The sequence below is a fragment of the Sinocyclocheilus rhinocerous genome, unplaced genomic scaffold (assembly GCF_001515625.1).
Source record: "Sinocyclocheilus rhinocerous isolate Xijiao unplaced genomic scaffold, SAMN03320098_v1.1 scaffold119, whole genome shotgun sequence".
Taxonomy (NCBI): Eukaryota; Metazoa; Chordata; class Actinopteri; order Cypriniformes; family Cyprinidae; genus Sinocyclocheilus; species Sinocyclocheilus rhinocerous.
The window spans coordinates 1658154-1682142 of record NW_015654491.1 but is presented as its reverse complement, the minus strand read 5'-3'; the positions used below and the strand labels follow the sequence as shown (position 1 = coordinate 1682142).

The 23989-nt window shown below is 37.3% G+C and overlaps 2 protein-coding genes across 2 annotated transcripts; both read left to right on the top strand.

Moving 5' to 3' along the window:
- The first annotated feature begins 12101 nt into the window (after nt 1-12101).
- LOC107717080 (homeobox protein HMX3-like) lies at nt 12102-14029 on the top strand. Its single transcript, XM_016523726.1, has 2 exons — nt 12102-12651; nt 13073-14029. Exons 1-2 carry the CDS (start codon nt 12366-12368, stop codon nt 13678-13680), a joined length of 894 nt encoding a protein of 297 aa, XP_016379212.1. The 5' UTR covers nt 12102-12365; the 3' UTR covers nt 13681-14029.
- Nucleotides 14030-20509: 6480 nt separating this feature from the next.
- On the top strand, nt 20510-22170 carry LOC107717079 (homeobox protein HMX2-like). The gene is made up of 2 exons (XM_016523725.1): nt 20510-20807; nt 21577-22170. Exons 1-2 carry the CDS (start codon nt 20543-20545, stop codon nt 22122-22124), a joined length of 813 nt encoding a protein of 270 aa, XP_016379211.1. The 5' UTR covers nt 20510-20542; the 3' UTR covers nt 22125-22170.
- Nucleotides 22171-23989: the final 1819 nt, after the last annotated feature.

The following is a 23989-nucleotide window of genomic DNA, read 5'->3' as shown; positions in this document are numbered from 1 at the left end:
GTACAGGAAATTCTCATTTAGTCGAATGCCAGATCTCATTTTCTAAAAATCTGGTCCAGTGTGATTGGAATATGCACCAAAATCAAATCAATAAGTATAGGGCATAATAGGAATAAAAGGAATGCCAGCCAGCAAAGCAAAGAGTAGAGTAAACTTTATTTAGGAAAATACAGACAAACAGACTAACAAATTAGCTATAAAGGCTATGGAGTTTCATTATAAATATATATATATATAGATATATTAATATATAGCCAATGTATTAATTTAAATAACACAGTAGAAAGTCTAGGCCTAATGCCTATATATCCTGAAAGCAATCATTTTACCTCCTCCTTGTATATGTGCTGCTTGGATCAGGTTCTGACTTTAGTATGACACGCCGATCCTCAAACAGACAGTTCAGTTATTCATGAGGATTTATCTTTGCACATCTCTCGGCGCGCACGAGGTGAATAGCTGTTTAATAAAAGTGTCGGGCTCGTCCTACAGATGACGTGACTTTACGAGGCGACGCACGATAAAACCGCTGTCACCTTATGAAGTCTGAACGCGCGCGCATCCCCCCCAATAATCGGTAATTAAAGCATCGCCGGACGTCACAGGTGACAGCACGCGAGCTCTTTAGCCGCGCCGAGATGCAAAAAACTATAAAGCAACGTCACAAATGACGAATTACACAATTATTCTTAAATGGCTGGCGTTTTGAGCTATATGCAAAGCCATTTGGCACCTTAAACGTGAGTTACTAGTCTTCAAAGCAAGCTATACTTAAATGATAAAGTGATAATCAATTCCTTTGACTATGATGCCTCGCTTGGAGCCTGGGGGGAAAACTACTGATCACTTCTATTGGTCTGCAAATGATGGTACTTACAGCATGACAGATGGCTGGCAGGAGCGCTGTGTGACTTCAGAAAGGTTTATAATGTCTGAAACAGGCTGCCATTCGGGCCCAGTCAGGCAACAGAGGAATGGGCCAATATTTCTGAGTGAAGTGGCATTTTAGCTGTATTTATCTGAGGATCTCTACACCAAAACCATAGGCACTAATAAAGAAGATGCTGTAATATCTTTTGACTGGGTCCAGTCGCTCTGGATGGGGAATGAACTGTCCTTTGCTGAATTATTATGGCCAAATGCCATTTGTACAGCCTGAAAAGTGGGGACATTTATCCTGACTGTCAGTGCTTGGCCATAGCTCATAGTCCTGAATGATATCTCCCAACACACAGTTGCCCCAATACTCGCATTTCATACTCGGCGCTGAGAGGGGAACTAATGGATGGCACTGTCTGAAGGCAGATAATTTAGAGCATCTTCTGTCAAATCTTTAAAACACACGGCTCTACACAAGCCAGCGGACACAGTGGAGTGGGGCCACATTGGGGCACCAGGGAGATTAATTAGAAATGGCTTTTGAATTCTCAAAAAGCAGGCAGGGGTACTGGTATCAGTTGATTTAATGCTGAATTTGGATAGTGTGTAGATTAGTTTTAGTCTCTTTTGTCACAAATGGTTACATGCGTATGTACAATGTACACGGTGAAGATGGTTTTCTCCATGAAATTTACTTTGGTGGAAAGTACATTGTCAGATTAAGTAGATGTTTGTATTTACTCATATTAAAGGGACTTTTCACCCATTCACCATTTACTCACCCTCATGTCATTCCAAACCATGTATGACTTTTTTTTAATGGTAAAAGACTGTATGTATGGATGTGTGTGTACTGTATATATATATATACACAATATAACAAAGAGTGAAAAATTTAAGGGGGTCTGAATACTTTCCGTACCCACTGTATATATATATACACAGTATATGTATAACCTGTTAATTTTGTTAACTATGATCCTTTTCTCTATATTGTGAAAAAGTGTAAGAGATCTAATGGGACATTTCATGTAATTTTACAGCAAAATACAGGTAAATGTACCATTTTTGGAAGTGAAAAATAAGTAATCTATAATTTACAGTGAAAAAAAAAACTGTGACAGCTCACATTTGATGGTTTTTCATTGAAATTACATAATTACACTAGAAATGTGCATTAGGGTTTGTTACATCTTATGTTGTTTAATTCATGTTTACTGCATTATTTTAGTATTGTGTGTTACCATGATGGTGTTTTGTGTGTATGACACCGTGCACCTTCTATATATTAGTATTTACCTCAGCTTGTGCTTGTAATGAACTTTGATTCATCATGTGGCTTTCTCTTTACTACCTTGTTTTAAGGTGTTGTTAGTATATTATAAAGATTTTAAAAACTGACTTCAGTAATTTGATAACATTTTCAGTTAATGATATATTTTTTTATATTTTAAAAAAGTTGCTACCCAATTATTATTTTATTTTTTTTGCAGTTAAGTACTTACATTTTTTTTTAGTGTAAATTTCAAAGACTTAGGACCACAAACAACATTGGACCCCAATTATACAAAATAATACTGAGAATTGTTTTCAAAATATATCCTTTTGGGTAGTGCAGAAGAAAGAAATTCCTACAGGTCGTAAATATAGTGTGGCGCTATAGAAAACAATTTCTAAAAGAGTTGTAAATGAAGCCGGAATCTTAAGTTTAATGTAAGTAAATCTAAAATCTTAATTTATTATTGTGTGTGCATATGCTGTTTGTGCCTGGTTGACTGTGCGTATTACAAAAATTAGACAGCATTCAGGCACAAATCAGGTTTATGAGAGCTAATGAAAAGACCAATCCAATCGAGTACTGATTATTGATTAAAGCTTATCATTGGCATAACCATGTCTAATAGACTCCTTATCTCTTTTTCAAACTAGAGCAGAAGTTCTGCACCTCCAAACCGGTTAATTTTTTTTCATCTGGGTTTCAGTTACTTTTCTTTTACAAACTGTTTTCTATAGCACCACATAATATTTTACCATGAAGAAATGACCCACCGCCCAGTGTTTTCTGGAGCCCACTCTCTACTGTCATTTTTATACAATTGGTCCAGGTTGCTTTCCACATCACAGTGGTTAGTATGTTTTATTTATACTCCACACAAGTTGACGTAACAAGGAAGTACTCCATTACCTCTGTATTCTGTTTCTGAAAGAATAGCCCCTCTAGTATTATTCACTTTCCCTGAACACTGCTCTTATCTTGCGATGTACCCAGTAGGCCTCGTTAGTCACCATATGAAGTGAGTGGCCAGGTCATAATGGGAGGGAGGAATGACCCTCGACCTCCTTGACCTCTTATCGATCTCTGGGCCTATACTGCAGCTGGGCCTCTCTGTTCCACTGCATAGGGGGAGGAATTTAAACACGACACGCACTGTACCATGCCAGTGGGCAGTTGGGGATATCATTAATAACATGAATTTTACCTGTACAACAGTGACAAATCAACCGAACCACGGAGCAGCAGGGAGTTCATGAACACAAACATTGGGCTCACATAAAGGAGCAACAAAAGAGAATAGATAAAGAGCTATAGATAAACAAAAGCCAATAAATCAATTTATCTGTCTGTCTGAATTCTCAGTTGTTTGACATTTGGAGGCTGATGAAGTGATGAATAGATTATGAAGTGGACTGAATAACCTATAGCAAATTAGATGATTATACTAATCACAAGAACAGTTTGGTTTACATAGCTGTCTATTTATTTATTTATTTTCAAGTGAGTAAATGCTCAAATATTTGACCTTCATCTTATCATATTCATCTTCACATAAAATCTTATATTATTACAATTATTATTACAATATATAAAAAATCTTTAATATATTTTAAAATATAATTTATTCCTTTTTTTCAGTAATTTATAGCTATTATTCCAGTCTTCAGTGTCACATTATCCTTCAGAAACCATTCCAATATGCTGATTTGCATTCAAAAAAAAAAAAAAAAAAATCTTATCAATGTAGAAAACTGTTGTACATTTGTGGACACCGTGATACTTTTTTTCCCGTTTTTTTTAGAAAGTTCAAAATAACTGCAGTTATTTGAAAAATAAATCTTTTGTACACTGTAAAAATGATTTTCAGAAAATTGGAGTACATTTTACAAGAAGAAACAGTCTTAAATCTCTCTGCTTAAGAATTTTATGTTTAATTCATTGTTACTTTACATTTCTTTGTAATTATTTGTAAAAATTTCTGATTGAAAATGGTTTCTACTAAAATTATAAAAATGTACAATTTAAAAGTATTAATATTACTTTCTTTAGTGCATAGTGCATGTGTTATGTATATATATATATATATATATATATATATATATATACACACACACTTTAATAATTATAATATAACAATATTCATATAAAATGTATTAATTACACTTTTATTGTTAACATTTCACATTTATTGGCAGATTTATACGCCTTTAGCGTCAGTTTTTTTTAACCGTTTCTGTTTCTCCATTTTACTACTTTTCTTTTTGTTCTGTGTTTTGTGAGGCTTCTTTTCTGTTTTTCTTTGGGTCTATCACACTGGCTCTTTCTCTTTTCTAGATCCTATCACTCCTTACACTTTCACAGCTCTTCTTCTTCTTTACACTTTCCTGATATCACACACATATGCACTTTTCTTCACCCTGATCTTTGGTCCAGTGAAGACTTCAACAGGAGGCCTGTAGACCTGTAAAGAATTGGCTTTGTGGTTTTCTAAAAAAAATTAAAAAAAATAAAATGTTGTAGGCCGCATGGGGGAAGTAAGCCGCTAATGTAAGCATGTAATAGTTTTCTATAAATAATCAAATGACAACATGGGCGCAATGACATCTGGGGATTGTAAAAGAATATGTAACCAATTTTAGTGCTATTAAAGTGAAATAGAGAACAAAATATATAAGAGGTCGAGGGAAAGGTTTCATTTGGAACCAGGGAATAAAGGCTTTATGGCAGCATAGGATATAGCCACTGCCATTGAGAACAGAAAAGAAAGTAGGGTCTTAACACTGAACGAATAGAATTAAAGCAGGAGGAAAAATGTGCAGTGCATAAAATCAATCGGTCGATAATTGGCTCACTTCTCATGTGTGTGCAGGTGGGTGGCCATATATCTTTTCCTAGGAGCACTGATTTGATTTGCACTTATGTTTTTACAAATAATCAATGCTTCATTTTGACCACATAACAGATTGTGCCTTGTATAGTACACTTTCATTTTGAGACAGTGACAGCTTGAAATTGACACACAGCAAGATAAATATGATAAAATATAACCTGGATTTACTCCTGGGCTCGTGAAAACAGAATCAGTGGGATTTTAAACCTGTATTATTCCTGTTGCTTTGTATAGATTTGTTTTTGTTTCAGAAATACTTAATGTACTGTAAGAAAATACACAATTACAAAGATTAGTTATCATCATTGTCGTCTATGCTCATTGTCATCATCATCCAGCAAGTCATCATAATCACCACCTATCAGGGCTATCATCATCATTTATTCCCATTCTAAATTAAGCTAATTAAAATAAGTGCCTGTGTCTGATTCATACACCCATGTCTGTAGCCAGTGGCATGCGCAGACCTCCGGAGGGGCAGGGGAGAAGTTGCATGAGGAGGGCACAATCACGTTTTGGGGGGTACTTAGTAGTATTTGCTCATTTGAAATTTACATAGCATCTAACTTATGGGATGCCATATCTTTCATAAAGCTGTTAATTACATTCTTCAGTGGGTGTGTGTGTGTGTGTGTGTGTGTGTTTGATAGTTATAGCAAGGGGAGAGAACAGCATTTAAATTTGGTTGCCATTGATTTGTGGTCCATGTGGGGCTAGACTGATATTTATGGGGAGAAAATGCCCCTCTGCCCCCAGGACTCGGGTACAAATCAGATGTGAGATCCAATATGGCCATCATGAAGAACGAATGATGTGAGGTGAATAAAAAGAGTCTTATCTCAAATGGATTTGTGTGGTGACACTAACAAGGGCTTTTAATCTTTAATTCAAGATGAATTCTATTCTCCTCTGGATCTCATTCGATTTTTCTATTAAGCAGTACAAGTGTAGTAGGCTTTATTTAGCCAGTTTAATTTTTAGTATAAGATCCCTGTGAATGTCAATCATGAGTACTTTTCCATAGAAGTCTCTCTGTCTTTTATTTCTCTCTTTCTCTCCTCTAAGACGGCCCCCTCTCATTGCTCTCTTTGAGCGGTGGCAGTAGCTGCTTAATTATGTAGGGAGGTAGGAGATCTTTATTCTCTGTGTCCATGCTGATAGCATCTCATTCACTCTCAGTGTTTGAGGTTTAGATTTTATCTTGACAGGCAGGCTGACAAATAGGAGTCATCCTACACCTGCACTGGGAATCTGTACTGGTGTTCTGGACAAACGTATGTGTCTATAACATCTGATGAAGTTAATATGTTGATTGTAAAAAAAACATATAAATTCATTAATTTGTTAAATAAAATAAATATTTAAAGATATTTTGCTGTATTAGACATTTAATATATTTCTATATGAATATACATAATAATATATTTTATTTCTTTATTTATATACACACATTTTAGTGTACATATATATAATGATATCAATCCATGATATCAATCTATAATATATAATGATATTTAAATCCATGATATTCCCTATGAAGATTCCTTTCCTGAGCATGACAGCTGCTATAGCATTAGTCCTCATTTTAATTAAAATGCATATTTAATAGCTAATGATAATAATAAAATTAATAATGTTGAAGTATTTATATGTAAGCTTGTATCTGAGGACATGACAATGAAATTAACGCTCCTATAAATGACCCGTTTTAATTACTGTACTCAGTTTGTTTGATTAATCCACCCCATTACAGCGTGTGTCTCGGTTTCTTCTAATCAGCAAAGGTCGGTTGCTATGGCCACATTTATATGTGTTCATAAGTGGCCCTGAGTGACTGCTCACCATCTCGGCTCCAAACAACGAGCAATAATCAGCTCATTAAAGAGACCTCCCCTCCCCACGTACCCCCACGCTCATCTAAATAACAAACAACAAGCTCTCTCTCCATTCCGCCTTTTTCTCCTCTCCGGCCTCCCCTCCTTTAATAAACCACATCTCATAGAAATGTATTTATATCTCTATATCTACAATCGGGGCTGTGAGTGGGGAAAGAAAGGGAGAGAAAAAGTGGGTTCTGTCAGAAGTGGTGGGGAAGAGTGTGAAAGTAGCCGATTTTCTTAATACATCCCCTGGGAGCAGATAAGTCTATCAATCTGTTAGATTGGAAAGCCATTAGGTGCCCTGGTTTATGCGTCTCAAGCTGTTAAAGCAGAGCAGATTGATTGTTGAGCCTTTGATGGGATATGCTGATCTAATCTCACTGTGCTTCAGTTTGCAATAAATTACACAATTCATTTCCCCCCATTTAGGGGAAGAAAATGACACCTCCAGGCACGCCTGGCCTCTCCGGGCGAAACAGCACACAGAAGCTATTTTATGGTGCCATTTAGCCAGCAAGCTTTCAGCCAACCAGGCCAACAGTCTCTCGCTCTCTCTCTCTCTGCTCACCTCCCCAAAAAAATCGAAGCATAATCAAGGTGTATGTTTAGAAAATTTATTGTTATAATTTCCACCCATAATCTCCTCCATTTTCCTGCAGCCAGAATGACATAGATCATCATCTGGAAAAAAAGGGGAAAATGGATAGCAGTTTAAAATTTATCGGTCTTTGATTCTCAATTATAGGTGTTTATGACTTCATCCGTCTTCAGCCACCTCAACCTTTTCCATTATGGTGGAATATTATTTGTACGGAATCCATTAAATTCACAAGGCAGGACTCTAATGGCGGGGCTGCAGTGCTTTGCAGACGGAAAAGTTTTTTGAAAGGTTAGCTTTAGCAAAAGCGCTGCTGTTATGACACCAGAAATTGCTTTATTGATGGGCTTCTTCAGAGCCTGAGCATTTGGGCCATTTGTAACGGGCTCCATATCTCTATCTCCCTTCAGACACTGATGAGAAGCCACTGCTGCCTCAACCCGATTACAGCACTGTAATGACACACGGTCAGAACGCTTGGCCCAAGAACGCTCACACCTGGCTATTCTATGGAAGGAATCACCTGTGTGTGTGTGTGAACCTGGACAGGTGCTGCAAAGCCATTCCACAGATTCAGCCATGTCAGAAAGAATGAATGGGGTCTTTTAGCTCTTGGTTGGCACAAGGAAGAAACAGATCATTGCATTAATGTAGGACACTGAGGGTCAGGGGAACCTGTTGAACATCTCTGTACCTGTAAGCAGCATTTACGGTTCACAAGGTGTCAGATACCACATTCTTGATACTGATACCTTACACAATAAGCACAACAAGCATGATTACATAGACCATATATTTAACCCTACATGTAACTAAAGAGCCTTTTATATTCTTTATCAATCATTAAAGTGCTAGTTCACCAAAACTTAAACTGAATACTATTTCTATCATAGCTCTCAGTGGTTTTAGAATTAAATTTCTACTTAATTATTTCCACTTTCCACTTTCTGTGGTAGTATCCTATGAGCGTAGATGGACAACCATGGTCCTGATGGTCCAGTGGTGATCCAGCTTTTGGACGTGAACTGACCTGTGACCCACTTAGCAAGAGCTTCCTCTCACCCTCAAAGTGACATTGAATTCTGCTCTTTTCTCTGTGCCCAATGAGCATATAAAATCAGCTCGCTGATACTTGGTTAATCACGCTGTAACTCAGAGCCTCTAACTATCTCTCAGCCAATCAATAGCTTCACCATCCCTATTAAGGTGGGCCAGGTCAGGGCCAGGCCACAGTCAGTCCTTTACAACTTTAATGCCATGTTTAAATCCATTGTGTGTATTACAGTGAGACGAGCAGCCTGACCTTCAAGCTTTTAATGCCTCGTTTCAATAGTGCCGGACATTAATGCACTGGGAGAGAGCATGCAGTGGTCATTTTGTACAAGTCGGTTAAACAGATCAAGATATTTTAAAGTGAGGGTTTAGACTAAGTGTGCTAATAATGCTACTTAGAAAACATTTTTAGCTTATTAATATTCATGCATTTGGCATATATGCTGTTATCAAAATCAACTTTAGGTGCATTCAGGGTATACACATTATATGGCATTAATGAATTCCCTTATAATGGTCATATGAATTCACAGATCAGTCTGCGTCTAATAAATCTATATCAATAAATATATCTATATCTCCTAAACAAATCTGGTGCACCCCAAATTTAAAAACCATTTACAAAATAGACCTTTAAAAATATTTATAATCCCCGTAATTATTTAATGCCTTTTAGTGATGTCATAGTGACCAAACACATTGGCATGCAGTAAAATCCAACAGGCGTATACTGAAGCTACACAAAGGTTTGGAATACCTCCTCGCCCTTTTTTCAGCGTGTGGTGCTTTTCGATATTATATTAATGTCTTTTATCACAATTTCGACCAGACGAGAGAAACTCACAAGATATCAAAACAAAAATCTATAGGCCTATAAAACGTGGGCAATTACAGTGCGAAGTTAGCGGCGTCGGGTCATTGTCACCGCGCGACGCGCTTTTCTCATCTCCCGGCGTCGTTAGACGATGATGGATGTAAACCTATAAAGTATCTAAACTGGACCTTTTAACAAACCATGAGCAATACTATCATTTCTTTAATAGAACCTGCTGACCGTGTCATTCCTTTCTGCCATTTGTAATTTTCCCGGTGAAATAATCAATAACTCCACGCTCTGAAATAAATAATCTAAAAGTCAGGGCACATTATATCTTCCCACCAGGCAGAGACACAAAGAGCCGAGACGAAGACTAATATGAAATATCTACACAGCCTACATGGCACAAGCCCCCAATTAAGGCATGCAGCGAACACTGAATAGAGGTTTTTGTGTAACGTCCATCATTCACGGATAAAACTCTTTGTATGAAACATTCGTTCGCTGTTTAGTTACACTGAATGAATTGGTCCTGCCTTACACCATCTAAATCTCATTATTGTTTTGGTAATAAATCTGTATTATTTTCATGCAAGGTATTAGAATTAAACCTTGTGTTAAAAACTGGTAGCCGATATGTATTTTAATGATGGGGCTGCCATCAAAAATCTCTCTTTTATTTTTGAGAAATATTTGCATTATGAGCATTTGTAATTTCAGATAATTAACAATCTTACAAATAATGGCAGCTTGGCGTAGAAATCACATATCTTTGTAACATCATTGACTATTTAACCTAACACCTGATGGCGCTAGGGAACTATTTATTTAATCGTTGATTTTGATGATAAACATGTAATGAAAGTATACACGTGATCAAAAGACTGTTTTAACTGTTGCATAGTAATTTTTTTTTCTGACTAAGCTTCTTACAAGCTAGTTTGGGCTGCTAACCGACTCAATGTCTTTGGATAATGTCTTAACAATCCTATCATTTAATTTTATTATTTCGACACAATAAGACTAATCCTATTTACATTAAAAATAACATTGGTATTTAGAAAACCATTGTCTGTTTTGTTTCATGTCACCACTTCTTACAGTTAAACTAGCAAACTTCGGATCACGTGCCAGCTTAAATTTAACAGCAATCAATAATATCATAATCAGATGTGACAGCAGTTCTGATTAAGTTGTAACTCCCATGCATTTACTCTTTAAATGTGCTATTACTATTATTATTAGTAGTAATATAATTAACAACAACAACAACAATGCTATTGTTATCATAATCACCGTTTTATTATGTCCAAGACTAAATTACTCTGTCGATCTAGCTATGTTGTCAAAGGGCTTAATTCGTTTTAGTAATTTTACAGCAGCAAGATGGATTTTATTGGTTTGCTGACTTGGCTTACAGTCTGTTTTGCAAGCATGCAGTAATTCTTTATAACCCGTAGAGGACGCTCTCGCCTCGTTCTATCAGTGACTTGTGGCATCAAATTCACTCTTGATAATTATGGCGTCGAAATGATCGTTTTCATAAGACGAGACGACAACAAGAAACGGTTTTGATTAAAGATGGACAACGTTGGCAGCTTGATGACAGGCCATGTGTTCACTGATGTTTTTTAAAGTGACAATGTGCTGCTCCCGAACAAACTCAACATTTAGTGGCACCAAATGTATGACCTCATGACCTACTGGTTTCATTTTTCTTTGCTGAGATTTTGTGTTTTATGTTGTAGTTTGTTTGTTTTATTTGAAATTGTGTTAAACTGTAGAATAATACTTAACTTTAAAACGAACGAACGTGAAGTCCAATACTCTGCACGTATAGATGGTAAAGAGTTAAAAAAGTAACAAATCTAAGGACCGAACGTTGGTTTGCAATGAAAACTTATTAAATATTTGAGTTTAAAACATTAATGCTTAGAAAAATGAATGAATGACTGGATTGGATGGAAGGATGGATGGATGATTTTAATGAAAGAATGATTTCAACTTTTTTTTTAAATACCTTCTTTACCTAAAAATTACCTGTAAAAAAATAATTATAGCTTTCTATATTGTTTACAGTATTATTTACGAAAGGGTTTCATACAATGTTAAAATGCTGTAACATTTTAGTATAGCTACTACAAATGCATGTTTAAGTATAGCTACTTGTACAAATCATTTGCTACTACAATATTCAACATACTTGGGTTGGACTTATGCTTTAGTTTATTTGCTTATATACTATAAGAAAAAAATAAAATAAAATTTTCTTACAACATTGACACTTTTTCTTCTTATTTATTAGTGCAATTTCATATCACTGCCCCTAACTGCAGTTTACGCCTGTGTATCAATGTTTTTATGCCCAAATGTAGAAAGTCTGTAAACAACTTTTCAGAGATACACTGATAAAAAAAAAAAGTCAACTGTAACTTTGCAATGCTCGTGTCCTAAACTTTTCGCTATTGCCTTCATCGGCGCACCGCTTGAGCTAAATCCTTGTTCCTTTGTGTTAATGGTTCGTCCTCATTTGCCACCTAATTGGACTATATAAGACCAATAACAGAACTCTCAGCCCAGCAGCCAACGCGAAGAGTCTGGCAGGCCCCTCCTCTCTCCAAACTCTCCACTTCCCATCTCTCCCTTCATCCCATTTGCTATTGTACGTGCCCAATCGCCGTATACTTTCTGCATTTAACTCTGGTGACATTTTTATTTCATCATTAGCATCTGGCGCCAGACGGACGCGGTGAGCATCATTTTCACCAAGGAACTCTCGAAAGATGATCAGCAAGATTAATATTGTTTATCTCGCTCCGCATTGTTGTCTTTCGTTTTAACGTCAGTGCCGACCGTAAACAACCGCGTTTAAGTTCCCACTACTGGAAGAGTTTACCAAGGACCTTCAAATTGTTAACATATTTTTTTAAGCCTTTTTCAGAAAATAATATAACCCCGAATTTCAAGCCAACATGCCCGAAACAACCCAGGATACATGTGCTTCGGTGAAAGACTCTCCATTCTTCATTAAAAATCTTCTAAATTCTGACAATAAGCCGCCAAAGCCTAAGCCTATTTTGGCATCAACTAAAGCAGGACTTGATGGCAGCTTCTCGCTCTCTCAGTTTGGGGAATTAAACTTTCCTCGCTTTGAGTTGCCGACCCAGCGCTTTGCGTTACCGGCTTATCTTGAGCGTGCCTCGGCGTGGTGGTACCCGTACACACTCAGTGCATCTGCGCATCTTCACAGAACAGAAGGTAAGGTTTGATTTCTCAGAACAGCTTTTTGTGTAGTGTGCATTGATTTGTTATGATTTATCATAAATAATAGCGTGATTCTGCTAGCAAATGTTGCTGCATTTGTATGCAGTGTTAATGAGAAGCAAGTCAGCCCATAGTTTGGAAAATGTTTCCGGACATATTATAAATAATTTAAGCATACAGGTATCAATTTACATAAGCTGTTTTCGATCTTTAAATATGAAAGTGGAATGTTTTGAAATGATCTTAGTTTTACAATGCGATGTTTAAATTTGAAAACATTGAGATTTGGACAGTAGGCTACGATCCACACTTGTTTGCACCTGTCTGTCATGTGGCAAAGTGACGCGACCTGTGAAACTTGATATGAATATGTTTCTGAAAGAAAACGAATGCTAATTTGATCTCCCTACTGTAGCAGCACAAAAAGCGAGAGACTCCTCACCGATCACAGGCACTGACCGAGATTCACCTGAGCTCGTGCTCAAATCAGACCCGGATGCCAAAGACGATGAAGACGACAACAAAAGTGGTGACGAGATTGTCCTCGAGGAGAGTGACACTGAAGAGGGTAAAAAAGAAGGCGGCGTGGACGACTGGAAGAAGGGTGACGACGGCGCGGACAAGAAACCTTGCCGGAAAAAGAAAACTCGCACGGTGTTCTCGCGGAGTCAGGTGTTCCAGCTGGAGTCCACATTCGACATGAAACGCTACCTCAGCAGCTCAGAGCGCGCGGGCCTTGCTGCCTCGCTTCACCTCACAGAGACCCAAGTCAAAATCTGGTTTCAAAACCGCAGAAACAAATGGAAACGTCAGCTGGCCGCAGAGCTAGAGGCCGCCAACTTAAGCCACGCAGCAGCGCAAAGGATTGTGAGAGTACCCATCCTGTATCACGAGAACTCGTCTTCTGAGAGCTCCAACACAGCGGGAAACGTGCCCGTAAGCCAGCCGCTGCTGACTTTCCCTCATCCGGTTTACTACTCGCATCCCATCGTCACCTCCGTACCCCTCCTCAGACCGGTTTGAGAGGACTAGAGATGACTTTTTCTATGTAACTATGTAACTAAAACGATTTTACAAAGACTCGAGAAGAGGGAAAGAGAACAGGGGGAAATGAAACGAAGAGACGAATTATTTTTGTTTAAAAAATAATTAAAAAAGAAAGAAAAGAAAAGAAAAGAAAAATTGTACAAAGACGCACTATCATGCATTTGAGCCCTACATTTTTTTTTATAACTCATAAAAACTACCCATAAAACTACACACGAATAAGGCGAATGTTTAGAGGCCTACATTTCTAATGTTGATGTTGGTTGGTGGTGAATTACAATGACTTCGTTAATTTACTTTCATTATTATTATTATTATTATTATTATTATACCTGCTACGGTTTATGACTATCTCAAATCAACTTGTTGACACGTCAAAGAAAAGGTTTTATACACATGGTTGAATTTCTTTATAGCACAAAGAAAAAAGAAAAAAAATCACACAGCCCTGAACACGGATGTGCAATACTACTGTGTAGGCTATGATCTATATATTAAGGCAAAATAGGTTCTTAGGTTGAGAAGATAACCGCTGAAAACGATTTTGGTCCCGCGTTCAATGGACAATCATAGGCTAAATCTGACAGAAATTAACCTACAGTTAAACTGAAGACACTAAAACTTTTACTTTTATCTATATTATTTACAGATGTATATGTACATGTACAGATATAACGAACCAAAATGAGGAAATGTGTCATTTGTAAAGTAATAGCTAATTTTTTTTTTTTTTTTTTTTACATTGTATTGCTAAATTCTGTTGTGAAATAAACGGAGACTATTAAAGTCTACATGTCTTGAGTGACTAACCTGACTTTGTGGCATGACTGCTGAGGCGAATAACGAGAAGGCTTCTTTGATGTCTCACAATTTTTATGTTCATGTATGACATGCTGCATGACTAATGCACTCACATGAATAGTGATAAAATATGATTTTCAGGAAATAATATAGGCTATATATAAATTAAGAAATTAATATGGGAGACAAAACTGACATAAGATCGCACAACCCCTAGCCTATATAATAATTTTAGTTCCAATTAGAGGCGGCTCAATGTATATATAATTATTTTAAAATTATATGGAAGTAATTCTGTATTTCAAAACAACGAACGTATGCTTAAAGGGATGTTAATAAATGAATATGTAAATCATTTAATAATTAAATCATTAAGTGGGCTAATTAGTTTATTTATTAATAAATCATGTACTTTTTCAGTGCGCTTTGCTAAACATTAAAGTAAAATAATGTTTTTTTTTTTTACTTTTTTTTTTTTTTTTTTGAGTTGCAGAATATTTTATTAAATATATACGATGAGCTAATTAAGCCGTGCAGCAAAACCGGAATTGTTTCACTTACGCCTCAACAAGCTGAAATACCCATTACCATTTCAATTACAAGCAGGTGCACCTTTAGGTCTGGCGGACTCTACAAGCGATGTTTTGCAAAATCGCGTTGTCAATAAGACCGTATAATTATCGGTGAGAGCTGGCGGAATTGCATTAAGAGTTTCACCGCTCTTTGTGAGTGTGTGTGTGTGTGTGTGTGTGTGAGAGAGAGAGAGAGAGAGAGAGAGAAGGAAGAGTAAAAACCGTGCTCATTTGTTATGCGTTGAATTTTAAGTGTAAAAGCGTGGTCAAAACCGTAAGTGATGAGTTTACTGCTGGTGCTGTAAAATGCGTGCAAATATTGAAGCACGACCCATTTAGCTGTAGCTACAAACCTTAAGCCTACTTTTCCACTCAAGTCTATATATATATATATATATAGACTTGAGTGGAAAAGGTTAGACAACAACATTAATAATAAAAACAACAACCTTATTATTATTATTATTATTACTACCTAACAACCAACCTAACAACATTATTATTATTATTAACCACAATAACAAAAAAAAAAAAAATAGAAAACTCTTCTTTAAAACGATCCGTCTAAAATGCTCAAAACGAATAAAATAAATTCTACCTCAAACTTATAAATTGAAGGCTTAAGATTCGAGGCTTATTTCAGAAATATTTAAAGAAAAATATTTTTTTTTAATTAAATGAAGTTGAATAGCCTAGTTTGTCACAACAATTACAGAAGTTCTACAGGACATGTTGGCTAATTCCGTCGTGCATTTGAATATAGGCCTAGTCTATATTACTAAAACTACACGCATAAATAGCTATAAACAGGCACCAGTGTCGAGAGAACTTTAATATGGGTCAGTCAGGCTCATTGACAAGCACTGGTCTTCCTAATTGCACTCTTCCTCTGTAAAGTCGAAATAAACTCTGCGTTGGGTCTGAGCACTCAACCAAGAGCACATTCAAATACCGCCGCCTAATAATCATAACTCCTATATTGACATATAATATAATGCAAGCTCAGCGCGAGCCCATTACGGTGAATTAATAGATCGCAGAAGCATTATCGCCTGTCGAGTATTGATCGGGTAATGTCTGTAAAATATTGTTTCAAATCAAGGGCATTGTTAACAGTTCTTTTTTCCTATTGGCTTACTGATGACCTTGATCCACTGTCATAAACCGAAAAAAAAAAAATAGACTAGCCTATCACTCGATAATTTCCATTTGACTATTTATGCAAAGAAGGAAGGTTGGGTAAACAGATAAAATACACTTTGCGCATTAACATAGAAGACAGAGCTAGAAGAACAAAAGTTTGAACAAATAGTGCATATAACCGGTATTTAAACAATCCCCTCACATAATTTGTTCATAAATCATCTCTTTCTGGCTGTGATTATTCCTATTTGCGCAATAGTGTTTTCTTTGTGAATATGACGGGGCTGTCAGCTAATCAAAGCCTGGCTATTCAAAACTGGCGGAACGGTGATTTAACAATTTCGATAAAACACAATGTTTAGTTAGCCGACCTCACATTTTCGAGCGGAAAGGATAGCAGCTCTCTGCGTCACAGGATGAGACTGACAAAATGGACTATCATCTGCCCTATTGAATTATCTTTCGCTGTGTAGGGGAAAATGTATTTCAGCGCTCTGCAAAGCACATTTACCCACAATAGACAACGAGAACGTGAACTCAATCCCGTGTATAACGCTTGAGAAGGAGCGGGCCTAGGCCTATCTTTGCTTATTACTTTCTCGAAATGTTTTGGTGTTTTTCATGGAAAAGGATATCTTCTTTTTTTGCCCCACCTTTCCCATTTGCCTTTGTGATTGAAAGCGAGCATCAGATTTTCATCAAAGTTCTATTAAGTGAAACATAGGTTGCGGGGCAGCCTCTGATTGAAACAGTTTAAATTTTAATTGTGTTTTTAATTTGACATATAGTTGCGGAGAGGAATGACACCACAACGCCGAGGGCAAAACCATTTGAGAAAAAAAATAAAAGACCAGCCTCAGAATCTTGAATGAAAATCGAAACATAATCAGCGTTTATACTTAGAAAATTTATTGATATCATTTTCTCTGGTAATTTCCTTATCTTAAAGTTGGACATGCCATATATCATAATACACACGTGTAAAGGGCCCTTTGTTTAATATTTATCGAAGCTTGATATTCAGATCAAAGGCGCCCATGACTTCATCTGTCTTTCTAGCGGAAAGCATTTTTGCCAGAGCTCGATGTGTATGTTCGGTTATTACTGTCTGGCGCATGTACAGACAGCATGTGCAAAAACGTCTGTTCTAACGGATTTGAAAGATGTTTAGCTTTGTGAGCGCGTGACAGATTGTCCCACAATCGCTGGGTGTTCATCATGGTACACCTGTCTAGGTATTTGTGAAACACATAGATAAAATTGCTCATAAGCAGTAATAGAAATACAACTTTTTTGGATTAAACGTGTCTTGATAGCACACACACACACACACACACACACACACACAAATGCGCTTTTCGTACCAATTTAAACAGCCTTCAACAAAAAATTGTGACAATACGACTCCCTCCTCCCCAAACACGTAGAATATATAATAGCCTATACTGTGAGGGGCCTGCATTTCTGGTGTAGCCTATTGTTTTTGTTTAATATGTCTAAACGGCCTTTAAGCCATCCAGCCTCGGCTGACAGGCGCAGCGTATAAAACCGGCTCTTTAACGATCATTGCGGATTTCACGCCTTATGTGAATGCGCCATAAATCGTAGGGCCGCTGTGAACTAGACCCTCATATTTTACACACTAAATGGCTATATGTGGGCATATGGTCGCTCACAATAGGTCTCTTTAACAACCGTTCCAAACAGAGTTGCAGATTGTGACAGTTCAACCACATCGTTTCCATCATCGTGTACAGGCTAGTGCACGTGTCGTACTTCCAGGGTCTTACTAGACCAAACTAACACCCATTGATGTTTTCGTTCTAGCCACAGGTACACTTTAAACAGACACTCTTCAAAATAAGGTTATTCAGTGGTTAATTCAACAAACACCCTTCTAATGGCTATGGCTCTAAGTTCTTGACTGTAGTTTTTTCATGTATATTAGATTTTATTTATTAGATTTTTGTTGGATATATACATTTTCATCACAAAAATAATAAATATAATTACTATTAATTTTTAAAACAAAATGTAGCTGTTTTTCACTGGTATGGCCCAGTTAGTCTGTGGTTGGGAGACCCATGTGTGCAGGGCATTACTGCCGACCTTTGAAATTTGTAGTCGGGATCGCTCAACCCTGGCTCCCTCTGGTCCATTAGGTGTCCGCGCGCTGTCACCACGACAAAGCCAGAGCATTTGTTAAGTGTCGCCAGCCTTTAGAAAACGATAACGAGAGCTAATGTGGCAGAGCCACAGCTGCCCTCGAGACACGAGTCAGGGGTAGGGCGAGCGCACACCCCCAATCAATTAGTCAATCAATTAAACAGGGTCCTGCCCGCTCTAGCCGGCCCGCAGAGGCAGTAGATTAGCCCACCATAATGATCAAATTAATTCTTAAACGGAGATAATGGACGTGGAATGAGTTTATTATTTTCAAGAAAAATGAGATAGGATCCATTATTAGTTCCTAGACTGCGTGTTGGATTATTTGACCAATTTGCCATTTATAGCACAAGACTAGTGGAATTTAAAACGACTGTTTAATAAGATATATGATTTTGAACTAAACCATGGATTCAGATGACTTGTGATTAGGAGGTTGGTTATTGTTGTACGCATAAACTTGAGAACTCTATGCATGTGCTTGAGATGCCTAACTAGTCATAAACAAAGACACCTCGATGGATCAGCAGCATGGTCGTCTGTGCAGTGGGTTTCTGTGTGAGGATCACAGTCTACAATGAAATATGTTTGAAAAATGCTTCTGGATCAGTTAAGCTCTTAATTGCATGGTCAAATATTGTGACACTCTTTTGACAAACAAGCGTTATACTAAAGTTCTTGTTACATTTGTTTTAATTGCAGAGGCCTGTTCACACGAGCATCCAATACAAGTCGTAGTTTTAAGATCAACAAATAAATCAAAAATAAGCTCGTTATCCTGTAAACAGAAAAATATTATGTCGATATAAGGGAGCAGGAAATTACTTAAATTAGAAGCAATAATAATATCAATTTATCAAAGTGGAAAACCAGAGGCACATATGACAATGAATGATTATCTATTCTGTAGTTCACATAAAGCTATTAAAATGTTGGTTATAATTTCTCGTTACAGTGATATTTTGCAGGCAAACGTCCGTCAAGTAGTCAAGTTGTGAGGGAAAAGGACAAAATAATGTTGACCAGCCTACAGCTAGACCGTGACAAGTGCATTCTAAAGCATTTGGGGGTAAATTTACAGTGGAATAAACGGCAGTTGTGTATGAGATGGCATTTTGGTCATTATATTTTACATTTTCTAACCCTGTATGTCCTTTAATTACATAATGTTAATATACCAACATATATAGACTCTTTGTATTACATTTATTACAGCAAAATGTACTGATAGCACATGTGGTACAATGGAAGGCCACATGATTTCTTTTCTTTTTTTTTTCAAAATGGGTCAATTTTTTCAGCATATGTGGTCAATAAAACACCCATGCCACTAAACCAAATGCAATGAACTATGAACTAAATAAGCTTAAACTATTAAACTAAATAACATAAAATGCAAAATAAAACACTTAAATGTACGTAACTGATAACAAGCATAAAAACTAAAAAATTAAATAAAAACTAAACAAATATGACAGTTCGCGCATAGGGAATTCAGAGAATGCCCCTTTCCCCAAAAATTCCCCCTGAAAAGGTGATACTTTTTTACTTACATTTTAAAAAGAATAATCTAGAGTAAATGTATTGTGTAGCTAAATAGAATATAAATGTGTAAATTTATGCTTTTTTAAAAATAATATTTTACAATAAACTTATATATTATCTATAAAACATAATATTGCTTACCATATATAATAAGGTAACTTACAGTAAGCCAAAGAACATATTTGCACTGTTGCATTTTTCATTCTTTTCACGTTAAAATTTTTTTATACAAAAAGTGTAGTATAATGTTTTGCACCAAGTTAATCTCCATCGAGCGCTCTGCACTTCTCGTAAGCCACTGACGACGAACTCAACCTTTATAAAATTTGAAATTTCCGGGCGCGCTTTGAGCGCGTGATTGGCTAGCGCCGGTCTTACCTACATGCAAATGAGGGCACGTTCCACCCGCCTTGAGACCAGAGCGTGTGGAAGTGGAGAGGAATGCATTCGAACACTTCTGAGCCCACGAAAAACAAGTTTTTTTAATGTCCCAACAACGTTAAAGAACCATTTTCAAATTGGAAGAAAAACATCTCTATGTTTAGCGGAACTTATTACTGCGTTGGCATTGTATCATTTTTAGAACATTTTTGAACTGTTATGAGGCGAGAATGAATAATTCGGAGGACAGCGGAAGCAAGTGCTCGCCTGCCCCCATTTCAAGCTTCACGATCCAGTCCATTCTGGGCACCTCCAACGAGAGAGTCCGGTCGGCTGGAAAGGACAGCCCCAAATCGCAGCCGAGGAAGCGGACGTTGTCCGTGTCATCGGAGGACGACTGCAGCGCCGGAGAGGACTCGGGCGACTGCTATTGCTCTGAGCCCGGTGTACCAGAGTCCTGCAACCCGCACCAGCCTCTGAACTTCTCCTGCCTCGGTAAGTGACGATACCCCCAGTGTCTTTGTATTGTTATTATGAGACAAACGTTACCGCCATGGTCAATATAGACATTTCTGATGTCATGATGTTTAGTAAGAAATTCACTTTTATGAATCGTCTCACTTAAGAAACAGTAAGTATATAAAACATGAACTGTTTTTGTCACTACGGTGACTGTTGTTATGTTGTCCCAATTGCGACTGTATTGTAATGTTGTCCCAATTGCCACCACTAGAAAAAACTCCAGTAGTGTTTTTATCCGACATATTATCGCGCCTCGGTGAACAGGGGAAAGGTCAAATAATTAACCGAATTTAACCGAGTCTGCTAATTGATTATGCCGGCTTTCAGAGGCAACGCTGCATTTCGTCAATTGAGCGTTAAATGTAACACGATTTAATTAATATCTTGCACCAGTGCTAGTCATATTGTATTGTTTATTTAACAGGGCACTTGTAACCTTTCAACAGTCGATCAAACAGTCAGAGTTCAAATTTAATGAACTCTTGTGTAAAGTATCGAGTAATGGCTATGTTTAGCCTAATAGAAAAAAACCCACCGCGTGAATTTGATGATGGACGAATATTCAAAGCACTTTTTGTGCCACACTAAAAATAAACGTGTTTGCAACCATTTATTGAATTCACACATTAGTTATGCATATACTGAAGCACAAACGCTTTATATAATTATTAAAAGGACTGGAGGGTTGTGTTTTAACGGCACAATTTGATAAGACGAAATTTTTGTGTTGCATTGGTTGCAGGTGCCACAAAGGGACTTCTACCTGTGCAGGATGGGATCGACCGCCGGCCGCATTTGACACCATCCATACTACCGGATTACAAAGAGGAGCAGGAGCGAGCGTGTAGCCAAATGTCTCCAGTTTCTGAAGAGAGACAACGTGATGGCACGGACAAACAGAGCAGCTCCGCCAAGAAGAAGACGCGCACCGTCTTCTCTCGGAGTCAGGTTTATCAGCTCGAGTCCACGTTCGATATGAAACGCTATTTGAGCAGCTCCGAGAGAGCCTGTCTCGCTTCCAGCCTGCAGTTAACGGAGACACAAGTGAAAACGTGGTTTCAGAACCGGCGGAACAAATGGAAACGTCAGCTCTCTGCGGAACTGGAAGCTGCGAACATGGCGCACGCATCGGCGCAGACTTTGGTTGGGATGCCTCTCGTTTTCAGAGAAAATTCGTTGCTCCGAGTGCCGGTTCCGAGGTCCATCGCTTTTCCTACCCCACTGTATTACCCTGGAAGTAATTTACCAGCTTTACCATTATACAATCTTTACAATAAGATTGAATATTAACTTTTGCGCACAACGAAAATTCCTTGCTAAAGGATGACACATTATTACACACTAAAACGTACAAAATACACATTTAACTATGTTTGACAAAATTGTCTATTTATACCTCTTTATTTGGTGAAAAAATATATTTCTTATTATGCAGCAATTAAACGAGTGTAAAACACAAAAGCAACACGGTTCTGTATATGTCCTATAAAATACACCATGTGTATAATGATTATTTTGTACTATTATTTACATTTCTGTCCCCCGATTAACCAGTTTTACACATTATAAGGAGTGAACACATTGAAATAAAAGTGTAATCATTCGATTCCTGTCTCTAAAATGAAAAAATCTGAGGTTTGGAAAGAACACTCGTCAATAATTATAATAATAATAATAATAATAATAATGTATTGCACTGTATTGTATTTCTTTTTTAATTTTTTAAAAGAGGTCTGTAAAATACACAATGATTGACAGTAATACTAGCTTAAAAAACTGCAATAGCACATTTTGATGTGATGCCTTTTCTTCTAAACGACACTGGGTCATGTAAAGTGTCCCCAGTTGATGCTTTCGCAATTAGGGATAATTACATGTTGCTTGTCACACGAACACGCATTCAAACATTCTCGGAGACAAGCGGAACGTCAAAAGAGCAGCGGGGCCTCAGAGAAGCCGCAGTCAAGAATGACAGTGCTCGCGGTGCAATCTGATAAGACGCACCCGCTGTCAAATTACAAAGGGTGTAGTGGTGTCATGTTGCACTGATTCCATGTTCTCTATACCTGCCACGGAGAAAGTTCATTATCAACACACACAAGTACTTTTTTCCGACATGATGACAACATTTTGAATGCCACCTCGAAATATGTTAATCGACTGCAGATTAAACAACGCCGTTTGAACGGAATCTGAGAGAAATGTGATGTTGCGCACAAATAAATACAGTTAATTATGAAGCAATAGATACATTTTAAATACAGTTAGTTAGTTGGTACAGTTTTAATTTAAACATCAGTAAACACCTTCCTTTATTTTTCAGAGTTGGCGGATATGGTTTAAAAACAGAAACAAATGTTGCTCTTTTTAATTGTGATTTATAGACTATATTTCTTCGAAAAATTCGTACCTCGTAATTTGTACAGCCAGTTTCGTCGGCTATTTGTTGGATATTGTTTTTTTAATTGTTTTTTATCAAAGTGCCCCCCCCCTCTTCGTTGGTTATATATTGGATATTATATTTTTATTGTCGAAATTTCCCCCCTCTTTGTATACCCGAAAATTGCAAATGGCCAAAAAAAAACAAAAAAAAACTGAAACATCAGTGACTTCCCTAAAGGCAGGATGAAGAGAAGCTCCTAGCTTGCTAGTAATACTGTTGTTGCTGTCTGTTTGATTGACAGCTCAGACCAGAGGTCAGACTGCTCATGACATACATGCGAGCATAAACTTATGTGACTTCCGTATAAATTTCATCCTGTGGGTTTTCAGCGTTTTCACATACACTTCCGTTCACCGCTTCACACATCCATCTGTAGGTGAAATGGCAGGTGTGAATTACAAATTTTAATAGCACAGCAATGAAAATGATTTGAAGTGGTTTGAAGAGGTGGAAGACAGTGTGGAGCAGATTCGTTGAGATGATGTGTTGTGCCTCAGGATTCATCAAACTTGCCTGGCACAGCGAAAAGCAGGAGTAATTCAGTTTGGGATGTAATTTATGAGCAAGGTAATGGGCACTATATATAAAGTGGAGAGAGAGAAAGAGAGTGAGAGAGCAATAGAAATACAGAGAGAGAGAGATCGAAAGAAATGTTTTTCCATTCTTCTAACATCAGAACTGACATTGGTCTATTAATTTAAAAGCAGTGCTA

Coding starts and splice junctions, on each gene's coding strand:
- LOC107717080 (XM_016523726.1), top strand. CDS start 12,366: ATGCCCGAAACAACCCAGGATACATGTGCTTCGGTGAAAGACTCTCCA. Junction 12,652..13,072: donor GCATCTTCACAGAACAGAAG/GTAAGGTTTGAT, acceptor TCCCTACTGTAG/CAGCACAAAAAGCGAGAGAC.
- LOC107717079 (XM_016523725.1), top strand. CDS start 20,543: ATGAATAATTCGGAGGACAGCGGAAGCAAGTGCTCGCCTGCCCCCATT. Junction 20,808..21,576: donor TCTGAACTTCTCCTGCCTCG/GTAAGTGACGAT, acceptor CATTGGTTGCAG/GTGCCACAAAGGGACTTCTA.